General features: G+C 41.7%; 1 protein-coding gene across 1 annotated transcript in view; it reads left to right on the forward strand.

Moving 5' to 3' along the window:
• Positions 1-16,515, forward strand: part of LOC307071375 (complement C3-like) — a gene marked incomplete at both ends in the record, with an annotated part of 36,000 nt that overhangs the window by 12,168 nt on the left and 7,317 nt on the right. The window contains 23 exons of the mRNA XM_079730357.1: positions 3,256-3,344; positions 3,451-3,533; positions 3,609-3,696; positions 3,801-3,906; positions 3,985-4,109; positions 4,213-4,324; positions 5,868-6,014; positions 6,277-6,376; positions 6,534-6,625; positions 6,748-6,933; positions 7,062-7,214; positions 7,631-7,757; positions 9,281-9,353; positions 10,499-10,682; positions 10,938-11,056; positions 11,220-11,305; positions 11,478-11,617; positions 11,790-12,002; positions 12,204-12,261; positions 12,365-12,448; positions 12,977-13,161; positions 14,078-14,499; positions 14,640-15,087. Of these exons, the coding sequence (XP_079586483.1) occupies positions 3,256-3,344; positions 3,451-3,533; positions 3,609-3,696; positions 3,801-3,906; positions 3,985-4,109; positions 4,213-4,324; positions 5,868-6,014; positions 6,277-6,376; positions 6,534-6,625; positions 6,748-6,933; positions 7,062-7,214; positions 7,631-7,757; positions 9,281-9,353; positions 10,499-10,682; positions 10,938-11,056; positions 11,220-11,305; positions 11,478-11,617; positions 11,790-12,002; positions 12,204-12,261; positions 12,365-12,448; positions 12,977-13,161; positions 14,078-14,499; positions 14,640-15,087 (3,420 nt within the window). The remainder of the gene's footprint in view (positions 1-3,255; positions 3,345-3,450; positions 3,534-3,608; positions 3,697-3,800; positions 3,907-3,984; positions 4,110-4,212; positions 4,325-5,867; positions 6,015-6,276; positions 6,377-6,533; positions 6,626-6,747; positions 6,934-7,061; positions 7,215-7,630; positions 7,758-9,280; positions 9,354-10,498; positions 10,683-10,937; positions 11,057-11,219; positions 11,306-11,477; positions 11,618-11,789; positions 12,003-12,203; positions 12,262-12,364; positions 12,449-12,976; positions 13,162-14,077; positions 14,500-14,639; positions 15,088-16,515) is intronic.

Raw genomic sequence — 16,515 nt, forward strand, 5'->3', positions numbered from 1 at the left:
TTCTAACAGCAAAGAGGTAATGGAAGCATTTCCTCCTGATGACCGTGCCAGTGCACTCAAAGAGCTGAACTTGGATGCAGACCCAATGCCAGTCCAGAGGAGTTTGGGTCTTAGATGGGACCTGACGAAGGACTCATTCACCTTTCACGTATCAGAGTGCACCAAGCCTTACACACGCAGAGGTGTGTTGTCCACCATCAATGGACTCTTCGACCCAATGGGATTTGCCGCACCAGTCACAATCCATGGAAAAATGTTACTCAGAGAGATCTCAAGTGAGGCACCAGATTGGGACTCTCCTCTACCTGCGGAACGAGAAGCAGAGTGGGATGAATGGAGAAGCGCTCTTCATGACCTGAAACAGCTACACGTTCAGAGACCATACGCCACGGCTACAGCGTCCACAGCGGTAAGAAAAGAACTCCATGTCTTCTCAGACGCTTCACTGAAAGCCATCGCAGCTGTCTCTTTCCTCAGAATAACAGACACAGAGCAAAATGTGCACGTCGGATTCGTGCTTGGCAAAGCAAAACTAGCTCCACAAGCTGCACACACAATTCCAAGGCTGGAGTTAGGAGCAGCAGTGTTGGCTGTCGAGATTGCTGACATTGTCACAAGTGAACTGGACATTTCACTAGATGCAGTTGAATTCTACACTGATAGCAAAGTAGTCCTCGGATACATCAGCAACCAAACAAAAAGGTTTTACATGTACGTGTGCAACAGAGTTCAACGCATTAGACGATCTTCAGAGCCAGCACAGTGGCACTACGTGTTCACCACCTGCAATCCAGCCGACATAGCCACACGTTTCATGCCTGCATCAATGCTGAGTGAAAGTTTGTGGTTAAAAGGACCTGCCTTCTTGTCACGGCCAAGCAGTACGCCAGATGCTGAAGTCTTCGACCTTGTCGACCCAGAGAAGGATGCTGAAGTGCGCACACATGTCACAGTGCTGCATGCTGATGAGTCACAACTTGGATCTCAGAGATTTGAGCGCTTTTCATCATGGAGAGCATTGTTGAGAGCGGTAAGCCTTCTCATTCACATCGCCCAAAACTTCAAAAACCCAGATCCACACCAGAGTTGTAGTTCATGGCACTACTGCTCACAATCACGCACTGTCAAAGAGATGGAAAAGGCAGAGATCGCTATCATCAAGAGCATTCAGCGAGATGTCTACAAGGATGAACTCACATGCATTGCTCAAGGGAAAAGCATCCCAAGTAACAGCCCACTGCACAAACTGAGCCCTTACTGTGATGAAGAGGGAGTCATGCGGATTGGAGGGAGGCTCAAACATGCTAAGCTGGAATACAAGGAGAAACATCCCAGCATCATCCCAACTGGCCATGTTGCAAACCTGCTTGTCGAACATCACCATCAGCGCGTGAGGCATCAAGGCCGAGTATTCACCGAAGGAGCTGTGCGCACAGCTGGATATTGGGTCATGAGCGCAAGACGAGTGGTGAAGCACATCATCCATGACTGCATAGCCTGTAAGAAGCTCCGTGGCAGAGCAAATGAACAGCGCATGGCAGACTTACCCCTTGACCGTACGAGCACTGAACCCCCCTTTACGTTCATTGGACTTGATGTCTTTGGTCCATGGCCTGTACTGGCCCGACGCACCAGAGGCGGCCAAGCAAACAGCAAAAGGTGGGCCGTTCTTTTCACCTGTCTCAGTACGCGTGCAGTTCACATTGAATTGATTGAAGCCATGGACACATCCAGTTTTATAAACGCATTACGCAGATTCTTCAGTCTGCGTGGGCCTGCCACGCAAATCAGATCAGACTGCGGAACCAACTTTGTTGGAGCCTGTGGTGAGCTGGGTTTCCTGTTGACTGAGCCGAACATGTCGCACATCAAAAGGTACCTATCAGAAGAAGGTTGTTCATGGGTTTTCAATCCGCCTCATTCTTCCCACATGGGAGGCAGCTGGGAAAGGATGATCGGCATATCCAGGCGCATTCTTGACGGCATGCTCCAACAGGCCAACCACACACGTCTGACACACGAAGCGTTGTCCACCTTTATGGCAGAAGTCACTGCAATCATCAATGCGCGCCCATTGACACCCATCACAATGGACCCTGACGCACCATTCCTTCTCACACCAGCAATGCTCCTTACACAGAAGCTGTACACCCCAGTTGCTCCTCCAGGTCAGGTCACTGAGAAAGATTTGCATAGACAACAATGGCGACAAGTGCAGCATCTTGCAGACACCTTTTGGGGCAGATGGAGACGGGAGTATTTGGCAACACTCCAAACAAGAAGAAAGTGGCAAGTCAACCGTCCAAATCTCAAAGCTGGAGATCTGGTGCTGATGAGAGACTCACAAGCGCATCGCAACGAGTGGCCCATGGGGGTCATCAACAGAACATTTCCGGATGGAGACGGGAATATCAGGAAGGTGGAGGTGAAGGTTTCCAAGCAGGGAGCCGTCAAGACTTACCTGCGACCTATAACAGAGACTGTCTTACTTATGTCCCCTAAGGACTGATTTCTGAAGTGCATTTTGTATAGAAGTTGGGAGTGGTATTTTATATACCAGACGGGGAGTGTAACGACATATTCGTGTCTAATGGCATATTCATGTGTTCAACTATTGAATAATTTACTTGTACAGTAAAGGTATAGTCAATTATGGTGTATTTGCGCCACCTACTGGCGAGAGTTAGCCCCACTCCTTCTTTAGGATTTTATTTTGATATATTCAGCAACAGGAAGTTGGGTAAACAGTTCATTCCCAAAGACCGTTCGGTAAAGAAACCACATCGAGATAAACTCCTGTAAACTCCTGTTAACGTTCTCGCCTTGGAAGGCTTTTGCTTGTAAGTTGATGAAAACCAGTAGTATTAATGAAAGTTCATAACAGGATAATTAAGTTGTAACATTTCATGTTTATTGGACCACTTATATTTTCGTTTTATAAGTAAGCTACATGAAACAAAGGCCTAGCCACGTTAAGACCATAGACCTAAACAGCGTGGTTGTAATGCAGCGAGAGTAATATCAATGTTTGTATTCTTTCTGTGTTCTTCTAGTTTTACCACACACACATAATTCACAACTAACTTCACTAAAGAGAAGAAATCCAGCCCAAGGTGTCGTCTGTTTATTGAAGAAAAGTTCAATGGTTTAGCTGCCCGTCTTGTTACGGCTACAAGGACGGAACATGTTTTGTTACAGATCTTTTGATACTTAACCTTTCTAAATGTCTGTGTGTGGTACATGTTGTTTTAACAGACTCCTGATGGTATTATTTTACCAGAGTACACTATTCAACTGAATTTAGGAATATTCTCTGGACAATACTTTCTTCCTCAAATAGTGAGGTGGGCCAATGTTTTTTTTGCTCATGATTATATATAAAAAAAAAATGGAACTAAATAATCTCACTGATTAAATGGGATGCGTGGGTGTTTTCTGTTATATTTGTAGCACTGGGGTGTGGAAAGTGGTAGCCACATTCCAGAACAACAAACATCAAAACTATTCTGCTGAGTTTGAGGTCAAAGAATATGGTAAGACGTTTACCATTTTGAAATATTTCAGGTTAATCTGATTGAATATTTTTAACACTGATCATTTTTTCTCAGTTTTACCTAGCTTTGAGGTTACAATTACCCCTGATAAACCATTCTTCTATGTTGATGATGAGAAGTTGACCGTAGACATCAGAGCCACGTGAGTTTAGGTCGACATTTTAGGGGATATTGTAGGATATAGAAACATATTTATAATTATCTGTTGATAATGAAGTTACTCAAGTGAAATATCTGTGCTTTCAGGTATCTGTTTGGGAAAGAGGTGGAAGGGAGCGCTTATGTGGTCTTTGAAATGTTTGATAAAACAAAGGAAAAACATAGTTTCCCAGGCTCCATTCAGCGAGTGATGGTCAGCATATTGAAGTAGTCACAACTTGATCAGGATTTATTGGTAACTACCAATAAATCAATTGTCATATGTTGTCAGGTAGTAAATGGTAAAGCACAAGCCACATTAACTAGGACACAAATCCAAGAAACCTATCCAGACATTGAGAAGGAGGAGAAGAGTTCCATATATGTTGCTGTTACTGTGTTGACGGAAACTGGTGAGTGTATTATGTTTGCATCTAAATTTAAATCAAAATATTGAGTCAGCATTTGTTCTTAAGAGTGTGTGTGTGCGTGTGTGTGTACTTTTTGTCCCACCAGGTAGTGAAGTAGTGGAAGCAGAGAGACAAGGCATCAATATTGTAGCATCTCCTTATACAATCCATTTGAAGAATACACCACAGTATTTCAAACCAACAATGTTCTTTGAAGTTTTGGTAAAGCACTTTCTTTTGTAATGTAATAACAACCATAACAACCATTGACTGTGGGTTGGGTTTTAGGATTTAAGCTGTCTTTCTCAAGTTAACTTCATTATCTTATGATGGCCTACAAGTTGATTAATTAATATACATTAATATGAATAGACCCAATATAAATCCATCCCAACACAAACACATCCCCACAAAAACTCCCCCTTATTCAAAGACATGAAAATGCAGATCCAGAGAAATATACCATGTGCAATCAGAATCCCTTTCTGGGCTTGGTTCATGAGATATTTAATTTGAATGCTGCAGGTGTACCACAGAGGGTCGGAGACAACTCTCTGTGGTACCCTATAAAATGGGTCGGTAGGTCTGACTGAAGTTTTTTTCTTCCACCGATTAGCCTGTGCTTTCAGTAACGTACAGACTTTACATATAGTGCATAGGCTTTGGTTACCTTAATTAAGCAAATATAGCCCGCATCATACGTAAGCCACACTTGCTTAAAACAAACAAAAAAAAACTCTAAAGAGTAGCTACATGTAGAGAAATCGAATCATATTCGAAGGCCTTCACGTGTTGCTGAAAGTGTCAACGACTCACAAATATACTCTTTTCATTGCAAAAAAACTAGAGTAGTAGAAAAGACAACACACGTCGGAAGATGCGATGGTCTTTTTATTATGTTTATTATACTAAGTGATATTGATGCTGTGATACACGGCGAGGTTTTGAGCAGTGTTGGAAGTCATAGGGAGGCTGTATGTCAGCGCTTTTGTGAGGCCTCTTTTTGGAATCACGACCCACTTAAGTTCCAGCAAAGTCACACTGCTTTGATCATAAAACTAAAAAGAGGTTGGTTCATTAAGTTAAGTTATCCTTTATTGTCCCTTTTTGGGGGAAATTCTTTCTCTGCTTTTGATCCATCCGGGAGCCGGTGAACACATACACACTTGCGCATACACACACAGAGGAGTGACCTTGTCAGAGGTCCACACACATGGGGGCACACCGACACACTCGGAGCAGTGGGCAGCCACACTGAAGCGAAGGCAACATTATGCAAAGTTTAAATGAAATTGCACCGCAGCACAAGCGTTATGGAAGAGCAGGCAAATAAATGAACTATTCTTGATTATGGGTCACCAGAAAAAGAAGGAAGTATGAGTATTTACCTAAGGTCATTTTGTCAACCAGTTTGTTACAGTAGGGGATTAACAATTAGCGAAGAGTGATCTTGTCACAATCTTTTCGAAAAGGTAAAATCACAGAGTGAAATCGTAGAGCGGCAAAAACTGTACCGAGCGATTGTGTTCATACACCTTTGTATATAGGCCTCACTCGTATATAAGCACCACAACTGTCATTTATCTGAAAAAATTGTGCATAAGCGGTGCTCTATATTTGTGTAATTATGGTACTTCATGCTAGAGGTTTTTCTTCTATTTAAAGATGCCTCACAACACGATTAGAGAACCGGGCTTAAAGTAAGCTTAGATTGTGTATGCTTGTTTTTTCGGGGGCTGAGTGTGTCTTGTTTGTCTCTTGCTAGGTACATGTTGAGTACCCTGACGGCTCTCCAGCCGCTGACGTACCAGTACGGGTGGACCCAGGTGACATTGAAGTCACAACGGACAATAATGGTTTTGCCAGGGCCTATATCAACCCATCAAGTTCCCTTCAATATCTGGATATTACTGTAAGTCACATGAGCGCTTTTAATGTGTATTTATTTTTCTGAAACATGCCCTATGTTCATCAGTGTTTGGTTAAGATGAAGTACCAGATAATTATTCACCAACTATATTCTAGATGCAAAGGACCACGGTTTTACTGGAAAGTGACCGTTGAATTCTATAAAGAGATGTTATAAAGGATAACATTTTTGGGATTTGTGGTTTGCCGAAATTGCATCTCTGTGCTATTGCGCTTATGTATTTGTATTTTTATATTTATGACAGGCAAGAACCGCTGATCCACAAGTTTCAGACAAAAGACAGACATCAGCAACTATGAGAGCACATCCTTACAACAGCCGGATCAGCAGCTACCTACAAATCAGTTAAGAACAAATTTACATGATGACATTGTTACATAAGCGGAACATCACTTGACGTAACGTTTTTTGATATTTGTGCCTTTCTTCATGTGTCATACACTATTTTGCAAAAGTTATACCTATAACGGTTAGAGCTTCTCTCTGTTATTGCCAATGCAGGTTTGAGCTCATCTGTAGTTAGATTAGGAGATAACCTCCTAATCGCCTTGAATCTCAATGCTCCAGCTAAAACTCGTGATATCACTTATCTGGTGAGTAAAGTTGAACATGTATCTAGCAGAAGACATAGTTGCCTCTTTCCATGCTTATGCCTTTGTTGGTTTATGTGGTTTAATGATGGCCCTCTGATGTATGAGCCTGTTTATGTATTCAGATCCAGAGCAAGGGCCAGCTGGTGAAACATGGCCGTTTCAGGGTGGCGTTGACGACAATAGCAATGACGTTACCAGTCACCAAAGAAATGCTGCCATCATTCCGCATTATTGCTTACCACCGCGATCGAGTTGAGGTGGTCTCCGACTCTGTCTGGGTGGACGTCATAGACTCCTGTATGGGCTCGGTGAGGAGAAGCTGACACCAGTACCGTGTTTAATTTCGTACAAACATAATCACCTCTCAAGTATCGGCTTCAAAGCATTCTCAATTATAAAATAAACCCCCTTTTATTTTGCCTCAAAACTGTTGTAGTTGAAGTTGGTTCCAGCCTCAGCCCTTCCCTCAGAGCCTCGGCAAACATTCCGCTACACCATCACAGGCGACCCAGGAGCCACCGTCGGCCTGGTAGCAGTGGACAAAGGAGTCTACGCCCTCAACAACAAACACCGCCTCACTCAGAGAAAGGCAATTTCTCCATGTTTTCTTTTATTTCTTTGTACTCAAAATTGAATGGTTGTTGATATGATTGTTTGATCTTTTTTATTTAATACCACTTAATGAAACAGGGATCTTGTTTGTTTAGACTTAAATTGTCTAAAGCGTGGCTCTTTTTAATATAAGACTGTACTGCCTCATACGTGTGGTGTGTACATTTACATTTTTATATATTTTTAAGTTTGGAGCATTGACTCTGGACTTTTCCACAGCATAGCAGTAAACATGTATCACTAAAGGCTCATGATATATTTTTGTATACTTATAATTCAAAACACCAATCCAAACAGTGAAACTGAGGGACATGAAGGTATATGTATATATCTGTATCTGATATAGATATAGATATATCAGACTGAAGTTATTGTTTATCTCCCCCCCTTCAGGTGTGGGATGTAGTGGAGAAGGAAGATACAGGATGCACACCTGGTGGAGGGAAGGACAGCATGAACGTGTTCTATGATGCAGGACTGTTGTTTCAGAGCGACCTTATCGGGACTGCGGACAGAGAAGGTACTCAAACACTCCAGTAATTGTCACTTTCTCTCCCATCATAGGTTTCTTCCTGTCGTTGTTTGGCTATTTGAAAGATAGTGGATAGCACTGCTGCCTCACAGCCAGAATGTCATTGGTTCCAACTCCAAGGGGGGGAACTGGCATCTAAAATCGCTGCTTATACTGTAATTATGCAACCTGTTGGATAAATAGGTCGACGGCAGTGTTTATTGATGCATTACATATACTAAACCACTAATTTTTTTTACTCATACGGTATCAGTGTTACCAGGTATTTATTCAGACCTGGATTAAAATTTATAGTTGTTTGTAGCACTTCGCTCATGCACGTAGCACATGCTGGTAGAGACAGGTGAAAGATGTTTAATGGGTGTGGCCGAGGGATTCAATGAGACCAATAGACCTCTGAAGAATAAGTCCCGCCTCCGAGGCTCCCGGTTCAATGTCTTTGGGAAATAACGTGCCATTTTTGAATGATCGTACATAACAAACTCTGTAGGTGGCAGAGAAGTAAAATAAGTAAAAGCTGTGTTTTGAACTATACACTTTTTTCCATCTAGTTTCCACTGGGGTTTTGGATTGTCTGTGCCGTTAAAGTAGCAAATGCTTATTAATGCTAACCGGGAGCTAGTTCCAAACTGCGCTGGTTTCATACGTCATGCTTGTTAGGGAGGAGGGAGTTGAGATGTCCTTTCTCGCAACCATTTCACGCGTGATTTCAGTGGTCTATAAAACTTAATTCAGCCTCTTTTCTCCACAAATTAACTTTTTGGTTTGACCATGATAAGAGTTTATTGGCTGTTATTGAGATATTGTGTCAAAACATGACGATTTCAGACATGAACAAGCAGCGTTGGTGCTTGTTCCACCTCCGTAGGCGACTCTGGTGCCACTGAAGTCCATTTCGGTGAGGCCAAACTATGAAGCATTGCCGTTGTGATGTAACCTTGACTGGGAGAAATCTAAATCTGCGCAGATCCGCGTTAACATAATGCTTCTTCATATCAGTTAACTTTAATAATTAGCAGTAATAATCATTTACTACTTTAACGGCAACGACAATCTGAAACCCCAGTGGAAAATAGGTGGAAAAAGTGTGTAGTTCCCCTAAGAGTTTGTTATGTACGATCATTCAAAAACGCCACTTGATTTTCCATAAACATTTCACCAAAGGAACCAGGAGCCTCAGAGGCAGGACTTATTCTTCAGAGGTCTATTTGACCGAGGGAACCGGGAGCTTCGGAGGCGGGACTTATTCTTCAGAGGTGTACAGACCAATACGAGAGAGATGCTTCAATCCAGAGTAATTTACAGTGAATACACAAACAGGTTATTAGGCAGTAGATAAGGTACAATTATCTAAGGACAATTGGGGTCCAAACACAGACTCTGACTCCTTTCAACAGTATATGCAAAAGAATCTCGTGATGGCACAGCTAACTATTATATATATTGTTTTTGTTGTTACTTTTAATTTCATTATTATGTTATGTTTAATATAATACATTGTTCTGTTCCAGTCCTCAAATGTGAGGTTTCAACAAGGATGAAGCGTGCCCCCGCTTCACTTGATGTTAGAACTACCCTCGGTGAGTAAAATGAAGCCACCAGACAAGATGTTTTGTATGTAGGGTACACAGCATAGTACTCTCTCATTAATACCGAGTTCCCTCTAGTTACACGATCAGCATTGCTGATATAAATATATGTATTCAGATGGGAAAAATCACTATCCTACTACTTTATATTTTTTTATAGTTCACCTCTGCTCTGTTTCCCTATCAGGGAGTGAATATGAAGGCCCAATCCCAAAGTCCAACTCACAGACTTTGTTGCGCGTTATCGCAAAATTAGTAAGGCTTTAGGGCTGTCCCAATGTCGAATTCCAATGGGCGTGAGGGTTGGAGTACACACTTACCGAGCCCTTTCCTTGAGTCTGCATCAGTGCAGACTTCACCTAAGGGAATTACCCACAGTTCAAAGCGTTGTGACGTTTACTGCGGAGACCATAGGGAAATACGGAAATAAGGAAGGTGAACAACAACACAACGCTTCTGTCAATGCATAACCAGATGGGAATTTAGGCTCTTTTTAGTGTGACGGCCCTCTGGCTATCTGTGTAACCTCTCCTTTAAGGTGGTTCCGGGTGGGTGGAGCCACACAATCAGCCCAATCAGTGCGTGGCAGATATAAGGCTCACCAGTCTGCCCATGGCTCTCTCCCTCTCCAGACATTAGTTGACTTTTGTTAAACCATTATTTTTGGTTACCTTTTGTTTATCAATAAATTATGATTACTTCTGCATTTAAACCTTGGTGTGTCGCCCTATTTGTTATGGCCAAGAGCCGGGCCGTGACAAATTGGGAGCTCGTCCGTAGGCCTATATATCACCTAAATTCGTCAATACATCCTTTGTACTGAAGTATTCAAAAGTAAAAATGACATTTTCTAATATCAATAAATTGCTGTAGCCGATTGTTTTCATTGCATTTACAAAAAAACTAAAAACAAACTCAAAATGAAGATTCTCAAACCAGCAAGTGTCAGCAACATCTTTGTCATTAAAGGTTGTCAAGGTAACATGTGCTCTCGATAAGTGCTGTCCCAATCCCATATATAACTATCTGATCCTATGTGGCCTCACACACTCACTCATTTAGGTTAATTAGCACCTGAGATCAATTAAGTCTGTGAGTCCTTAGTCCTAGTCCTCAGGGCTCACTTTGGGATTGGAACAGTTTGCAGCACCAATGTTTTTTGGATGGGATGAGGGAAACGCCGCTATCGTACAGCTGTGAGCGGCGCAGGGAGTACATCTCAGATGGGAAAGCCTGTGCTGATGCCTTCCTCAAGTGCTGCCAAGAGCTACCCCAACGACAAACTGAAAGTAAAATTGCTCTCACTAACTGCGAACAGCTTGCAGTAAGTATTAGGGATTAGGAGTATGGTTTCGATGGCATTGGGTAATTTTTGATAATAAGGGCAATGTAATAAAGACACAGGGCCTGAGGTCTTGTTCTAGACTGCCTTGACAAAACACATCATGGAAGGAAGAAAAATCTATTTGAAGAAGATTTCTAATGAAGATGCAATGAAAAAGATTTGGAAGGCAGGAATTAGCAGCAGAAATGTTGATATGACTATATCGTACCTTTTTCATCCCACACTTTAAGTGAGGAGGGGAATATTGTCTTCCATGACCGCCGGGAAATTGTTACTCGTACCAAATTTCCTGAAAGTTGGCTATGGGTAGATTACCAACTCCCTCTTTGCCCTCACGACAATCCTAACTGGTGGTGAGCAAACTGAATAAATTGCATAAAGATCTCTTTGACCAGGCCCTTGATCTTAGTTGTTCGTTTTTTTTTATTTTCAATTTAGATTTTGTCATTGAACCATTTAAGATTAAATATTTAATGCAAATTTGACGGAACATAAACTGATGTTTTTCTCATTCAGTAAGACATCTTTGAAAGGAATTACCTTTTTGAGAGACTCAATCACCACCTGGCATCTTACTGGAATCAGCCTGTCTCCGACCCATGGTGCCCATTCCTCTCTTTAGCCTGTGCATGTGCCTCGTATCAAACACATCTCATTTCCATGTAGTCTCATTAGCTTTTGTCCTTATTTCCTTATCTGATACATGCTCCCATTTTTTCTCTGGTTTCATTGTGGTCACATTACTCATTCCTGTCTCCTCCGTTCCTCTTAAAGGTATCTGTATAGATGACACATTAAAGACAATTGTCCAGAAGATTTTCTTCATTGATCTTAGACTACCCTATGCAGCTGTCCGTGGAGAACAAATTGAAATAAAGGCAATCCTTCATAACTATCTGTTGGAAGAAATCACAGTGAGTCTGAATATTATCGTTCTAATTGTTAACCAAGTTTCCAAAACCACTGTGGGGGTAAAAGGGAATTCTAATTCTAAGTACTAATATGATCATGCATCTTAATTTCCTTAACCATCCCTTTATACTCATGATGCTCTTTCAATTGTCATGTTTTTACTCTCAACCAAAGGTCCAGGTATATCTGAAAGAGGTAATGTATGTGTGCAGTTTAGCGTCAAAGCGAAAGGAGTACACCCAGACAGTCAGAATGGCTGCCGAGAGCACATCCTCCGTGTCTTTCATCATAATCCCTATGAAGCATGGCAAGTTTCCTATTGAGGTGAAGGCTTCTGTTGCGTATCCACAATTCGACGATGGCATAAGAAAGGAGCTGCTAGTAGTGGTGAGTAATATATATTTTTTCATTTTATTGTTTCCAACAATATACTCCTATTGCATTCCTGTGCTGATGACCTCGCTTGTATTTAATATAATTACATTGCAAGTTTGATGATTGCAATTCATCCAGACATTTTTATTTTCTACAAGTTGATCAATCTCATTGAACAATGTGTCAATAAAATCAAGTGTACTTTTTTGAAAGCCTAATGGAATAAAGAAAAAGGTCACAGTGAATAGAAACATAAGAGTTGAAAACAGAAGTAAGTTTACTTACCACATTCATATGGTACAAAACATAAATTAACTCCCAAATATTTGTAATCATGGTGATGAACCGTTTCCAAAACTTTATTCAACTTCCAGGACAGTCTGAGATTATTACAAATCAAATTGACCCAAGATATATGGTTCCAAACACACCTCAGGCTTCACAAATATTTATTACAGGTAAGATGCATTATTAATCAATTCATTTATAATTGGTCAAATAAGGGCTGGGCAAGTTAACACGTTAATTACGCGTTAACGCAATCTTGTTTGAACGCGATAAATACAAATAGTGTTGTCCGATTCCGATACCAGTATCGGAAGGAGATCCGATCCAGCACTAAAATGGTGGTATCGGAATCGGCGAGTACCAACAAATGGTGCACCGATACCATTTTGATACTTGTATGTCACTTAAACGCAGCCTTCTCTCTCCCGACACTCACTATCGCTATTGGCCTGCTCCAGACCAATGAGAGCGGGCCAATAGCCGCTCTTAACCGTCTTTTTCATGCGGCGGGAAAACAAACCAGGAGAAGAAAATGTCTGCAGTGTGGAATTATTTCATTATAGAAACGCCGGCGAGTACATTGGCTAAATGCAAGATTTGCGACCTGAAAGTTTCGAGAGGTGGAGTTAAACGGGGCAGTTTCAATACCTCGAACATGATAAAACATTTGAAGTCGAAACATGTGAACGAACACAAAGAGTTCGTGACTGAGGCAACTGCAGCTAGCAAGAGAAAGCGGGATGGACCGCAGCAACGATCCCTGGTCAGTTCACTTCGTGCGAAAGAGCAGTGGGACGAGAAGAGCGAAGCAGCAAGACAGATGTCCGAGAAAATAACCGAGATGACTGTTCTCTGTAACCTGCCCCTCTCCTTCGTTGAAAGCGTGGGCTTCCGGCTTTTTATGGCTCACGCAGTACCTAAGTTTAAGGTCCCAAGTCGCAAATACATCACGGGGATGACTATCCCTGCACTGAAACATAAAGTAACGGAGCATGTTTTAGGAAAGCTAGGGGAGGCAGGGACCATAAGCTTTTCAACGGACATCTGGAGCAGCCAAGTCTCCCCACTTTCCCTGCTTAGCTTGACAGCCCACTGGGTAAACTTGGAAACATTCACTCCAGAAAGCGTCATACTTCATGCGAATGAATTCAAGGGATCACACACGGGCGAAGCTATTGCAGGAGCAATAGAGCGCATGCTGCTCAACTGGAGCATCCCGAAGTCAAAGGTAACGTATCTTTTCTAGTCTAGACTTTGAAAGAAATGCCGCAGTAATTTGCCGCAGTAATTTTAGCCGTAAAGGGGTGTGTGTGTGTGTGTGTGTGTGTGTGTGTGTGTGTGTGTGTGTGTGGTGCTCTCTATTGCGACTTGTCTATTTAAGCAATATAGCACTCGTGGGAGTGGGGTAGGTAAGGGATTATCCCTTACCTACCCCACTCGCACGAGTGCTATATTGCTTTTATCAAACAATTCTACCGTCAACAAATTAACATTTCAACACAAAGCTTTGGTTAATTTTTATTATTATAATTACATTATTATTAATAATATTCTTATTATTATTATTATTATTATTAAAGGTCCATGCCATTCTTCGGGACAATGCAAGCAATATGAAGAAGGCAATGAGGGACCTGGGAGTCTCCAGCCTGGGATGTTTCTCGCACATGATTCAACTCGTGGTGCACGATGGACTGCTGTCCCAGCGAAGTGTGAGCGATGCGCTGGCCAGTGGGAGAAAAATAATTGGGCACTTCAAACATTCCCCATTGGCCACATCAAGACTTGAAACTGTCCAGACGGGACTGGGAATGCCAGTCAAACGTCTGATCCAAGATGTTCCCACCCGCTGGAACAGCACCTTTTATATGACTGCGAGCCTGCTGGAGCAAAAGAGTGCCATCTCACTCTATGCTGCAGACCATCAGCTCCCAGCAACACTGACAGCAAGTGACTGGACCTTGCTGGAGAAAATCAACACTCTTCTGGCTCCATTTGAAGAGATCACAAAACAGATCAGCTTCGCCACCTCCACCACTTCAGAGGTCATCCCCTCAGTCATCGTCCTGAAGCGTCTGTTGGCCAAACAGACCACAGAGGACAGCGGGATAAAAACAATGAAGGCGACACTTCTAGCAGCTATGGGCACAAGATTCCAGACCGTTGAGGCGGAGCCCTTGTACTCTGTTTCAACCATATTGGACCCACGTTACAAAGACAGGTATGTTAATTTAATTGTGAGCTGTATAGTGTAAAGTTTAAACATCTTGTGTTAGTGTGTAATTAAATGCAGTGCTAAATAAATAACAGCATATGAGCTAACAGCTATATTATGCCATTCTGTTTACTTTGTTACTGAAGATACTTCACAAGTGCAGAGAGCAGCAAGCTTGCAAGAAGTGCACTGACCCAAGAGGTGGAGAAAAATGAGGAGTCATCACTGCAGACAACCACCACCGAGGCAGCAGACCCAGCCAGTAAGACCCCACGGATGACAGCAGAGCCCAACACAAGCAGCTGCTTTAAGGGGCTGTATGAGGAATTCCTGCAAGAGCATGCTGCTGAACAAGGTGGGGCCAGCAGCACAGTTACACAGGTGCAGATAGAGACATATCTGGCTGAGAAAACAATCCACCGCACTGAGAGCCCATTCGAGTACTGGGGAAAGAATAAAGAACGGTTCCCCTCCCTGGCTACTACAGCTGCAAAGTTTCTCTCCGCTCCCTCCACCAGCGTAGATAGTGAGAGGCTTTTTAGCACGGCTTCTAACATACTTGATGAGAAGAGGAATAGGCTGTCAGGAGATCATGTAGAAACACTAATCTTCCTCAAGAAAAATCTTCCAATGTACCTGAGCTTGAACCCCAAAGACTTGAATCCTCAAAAGTAAACAAGAGTAAACACTACTAGGTGTTGTGTGACAGATCTGTCACTGATTAATGCAATTTGTTCTTACCTCATATACGTTAAATGAATGCAGCTATCTCTCAAATGTACCTCATATGTATATTATTTCTTATTTTAATACAATTTAACGTTCTACTTCTTACTGTTGCACTAGTTTTATACACTAGTATTATGTTATAATTTTATGAAAGTTGCACTATTTTGGCATTTGAGAGCCAAAACTCAGGGTTTTAAAGAGTTTGTAATGTATTTTTAATGTAATGAAATTTTAATGTATTTTACTTTCTTACTGTTGCACTGTTCACTTCTATTATACATGTTCTAATTTCATGAATGTTGCACTATGTTGGCCTTTGAGAGCCAAAAGTTTATTCAGCTATTGTTGTCACCCATACCAGGTAGGCAATAAAAAGTTCTACTGGATTCACTTTGTATTAGTCTTCCTGCTTCACAAAGGTAGGCAGCAGCTTGACAAAGCCATGATGGCAATGATTTTACATCCAAGTAGTATGCAGCTCTTCATATATACACACACACACGCATCAATTTCAAACAGTGGTATCGGTATGGTATCGGTATCGGCCGATACTGCACAGCCAGGTATCGGTATCGGTATCGGAGCCAAAAAATGGCATCGGTGCAACACTAAATACAAATTGACGCATTCTCTTTTTCTTATTTTTTTCACTTTGATTTTGAAAGGTTTTGCACTCTGAATGTCAACATTCATATAAGAAATCATTTTTGTTTTTAGTTCCACTTACTTAACATTCAATTACACTTGCAGTAAGTGACAGCCTGTTTTAGATTCCCAAATCTGTGGTGCTACTTATTTGAATTTAACTACACTTGTAGCAACTGTTGTTTTACAATTGTACTAATTAACTGCCTGTTTACAATTCCCAAATCAGTTTTGCTTCATATTCATCCCACACTGAGTGAGTCAATGAAACTCCCTCAAGATCACTTGGCCTAGTTTTAGCTTATTAAGAACATTTGGTATGAATGATAATTTGTCATTCCATTTGATAATCTCGTTTAACTTCAATTGGAGTGGATTTAAAATAGAACTTTAAAAGTGTGATTAATTGTGAGTTAACTCACCATACTATGCGATTAATTGCGATTAAAACTCTTAATCGTTGCCCAGCCTTATTAGATTGTGTGCACTATCCTATTGGATAAGCACAATGTTGTGATCGACCTTCTTCTAATCTTTTCTCATCCTTAATGTCTGTAATTGTTCTGTGTGTGTGGCTTTATATTCATGTGTAGGAGGATCGCAGATGAACGCTAAAGAGCAACAATACTCAATGGATATAGAAATTCA

This window comes from Pollachius pollachius (genome assembly GCF_949987615.1).
Source record: "Pollachius pollachius genome assembly, chromosome: 2".
NCBI lineage: Eukaryota > Metazoa > Chordata > Actinopteri > Gadiformes > Gadidae > Pollachius > Pollachius pollachius.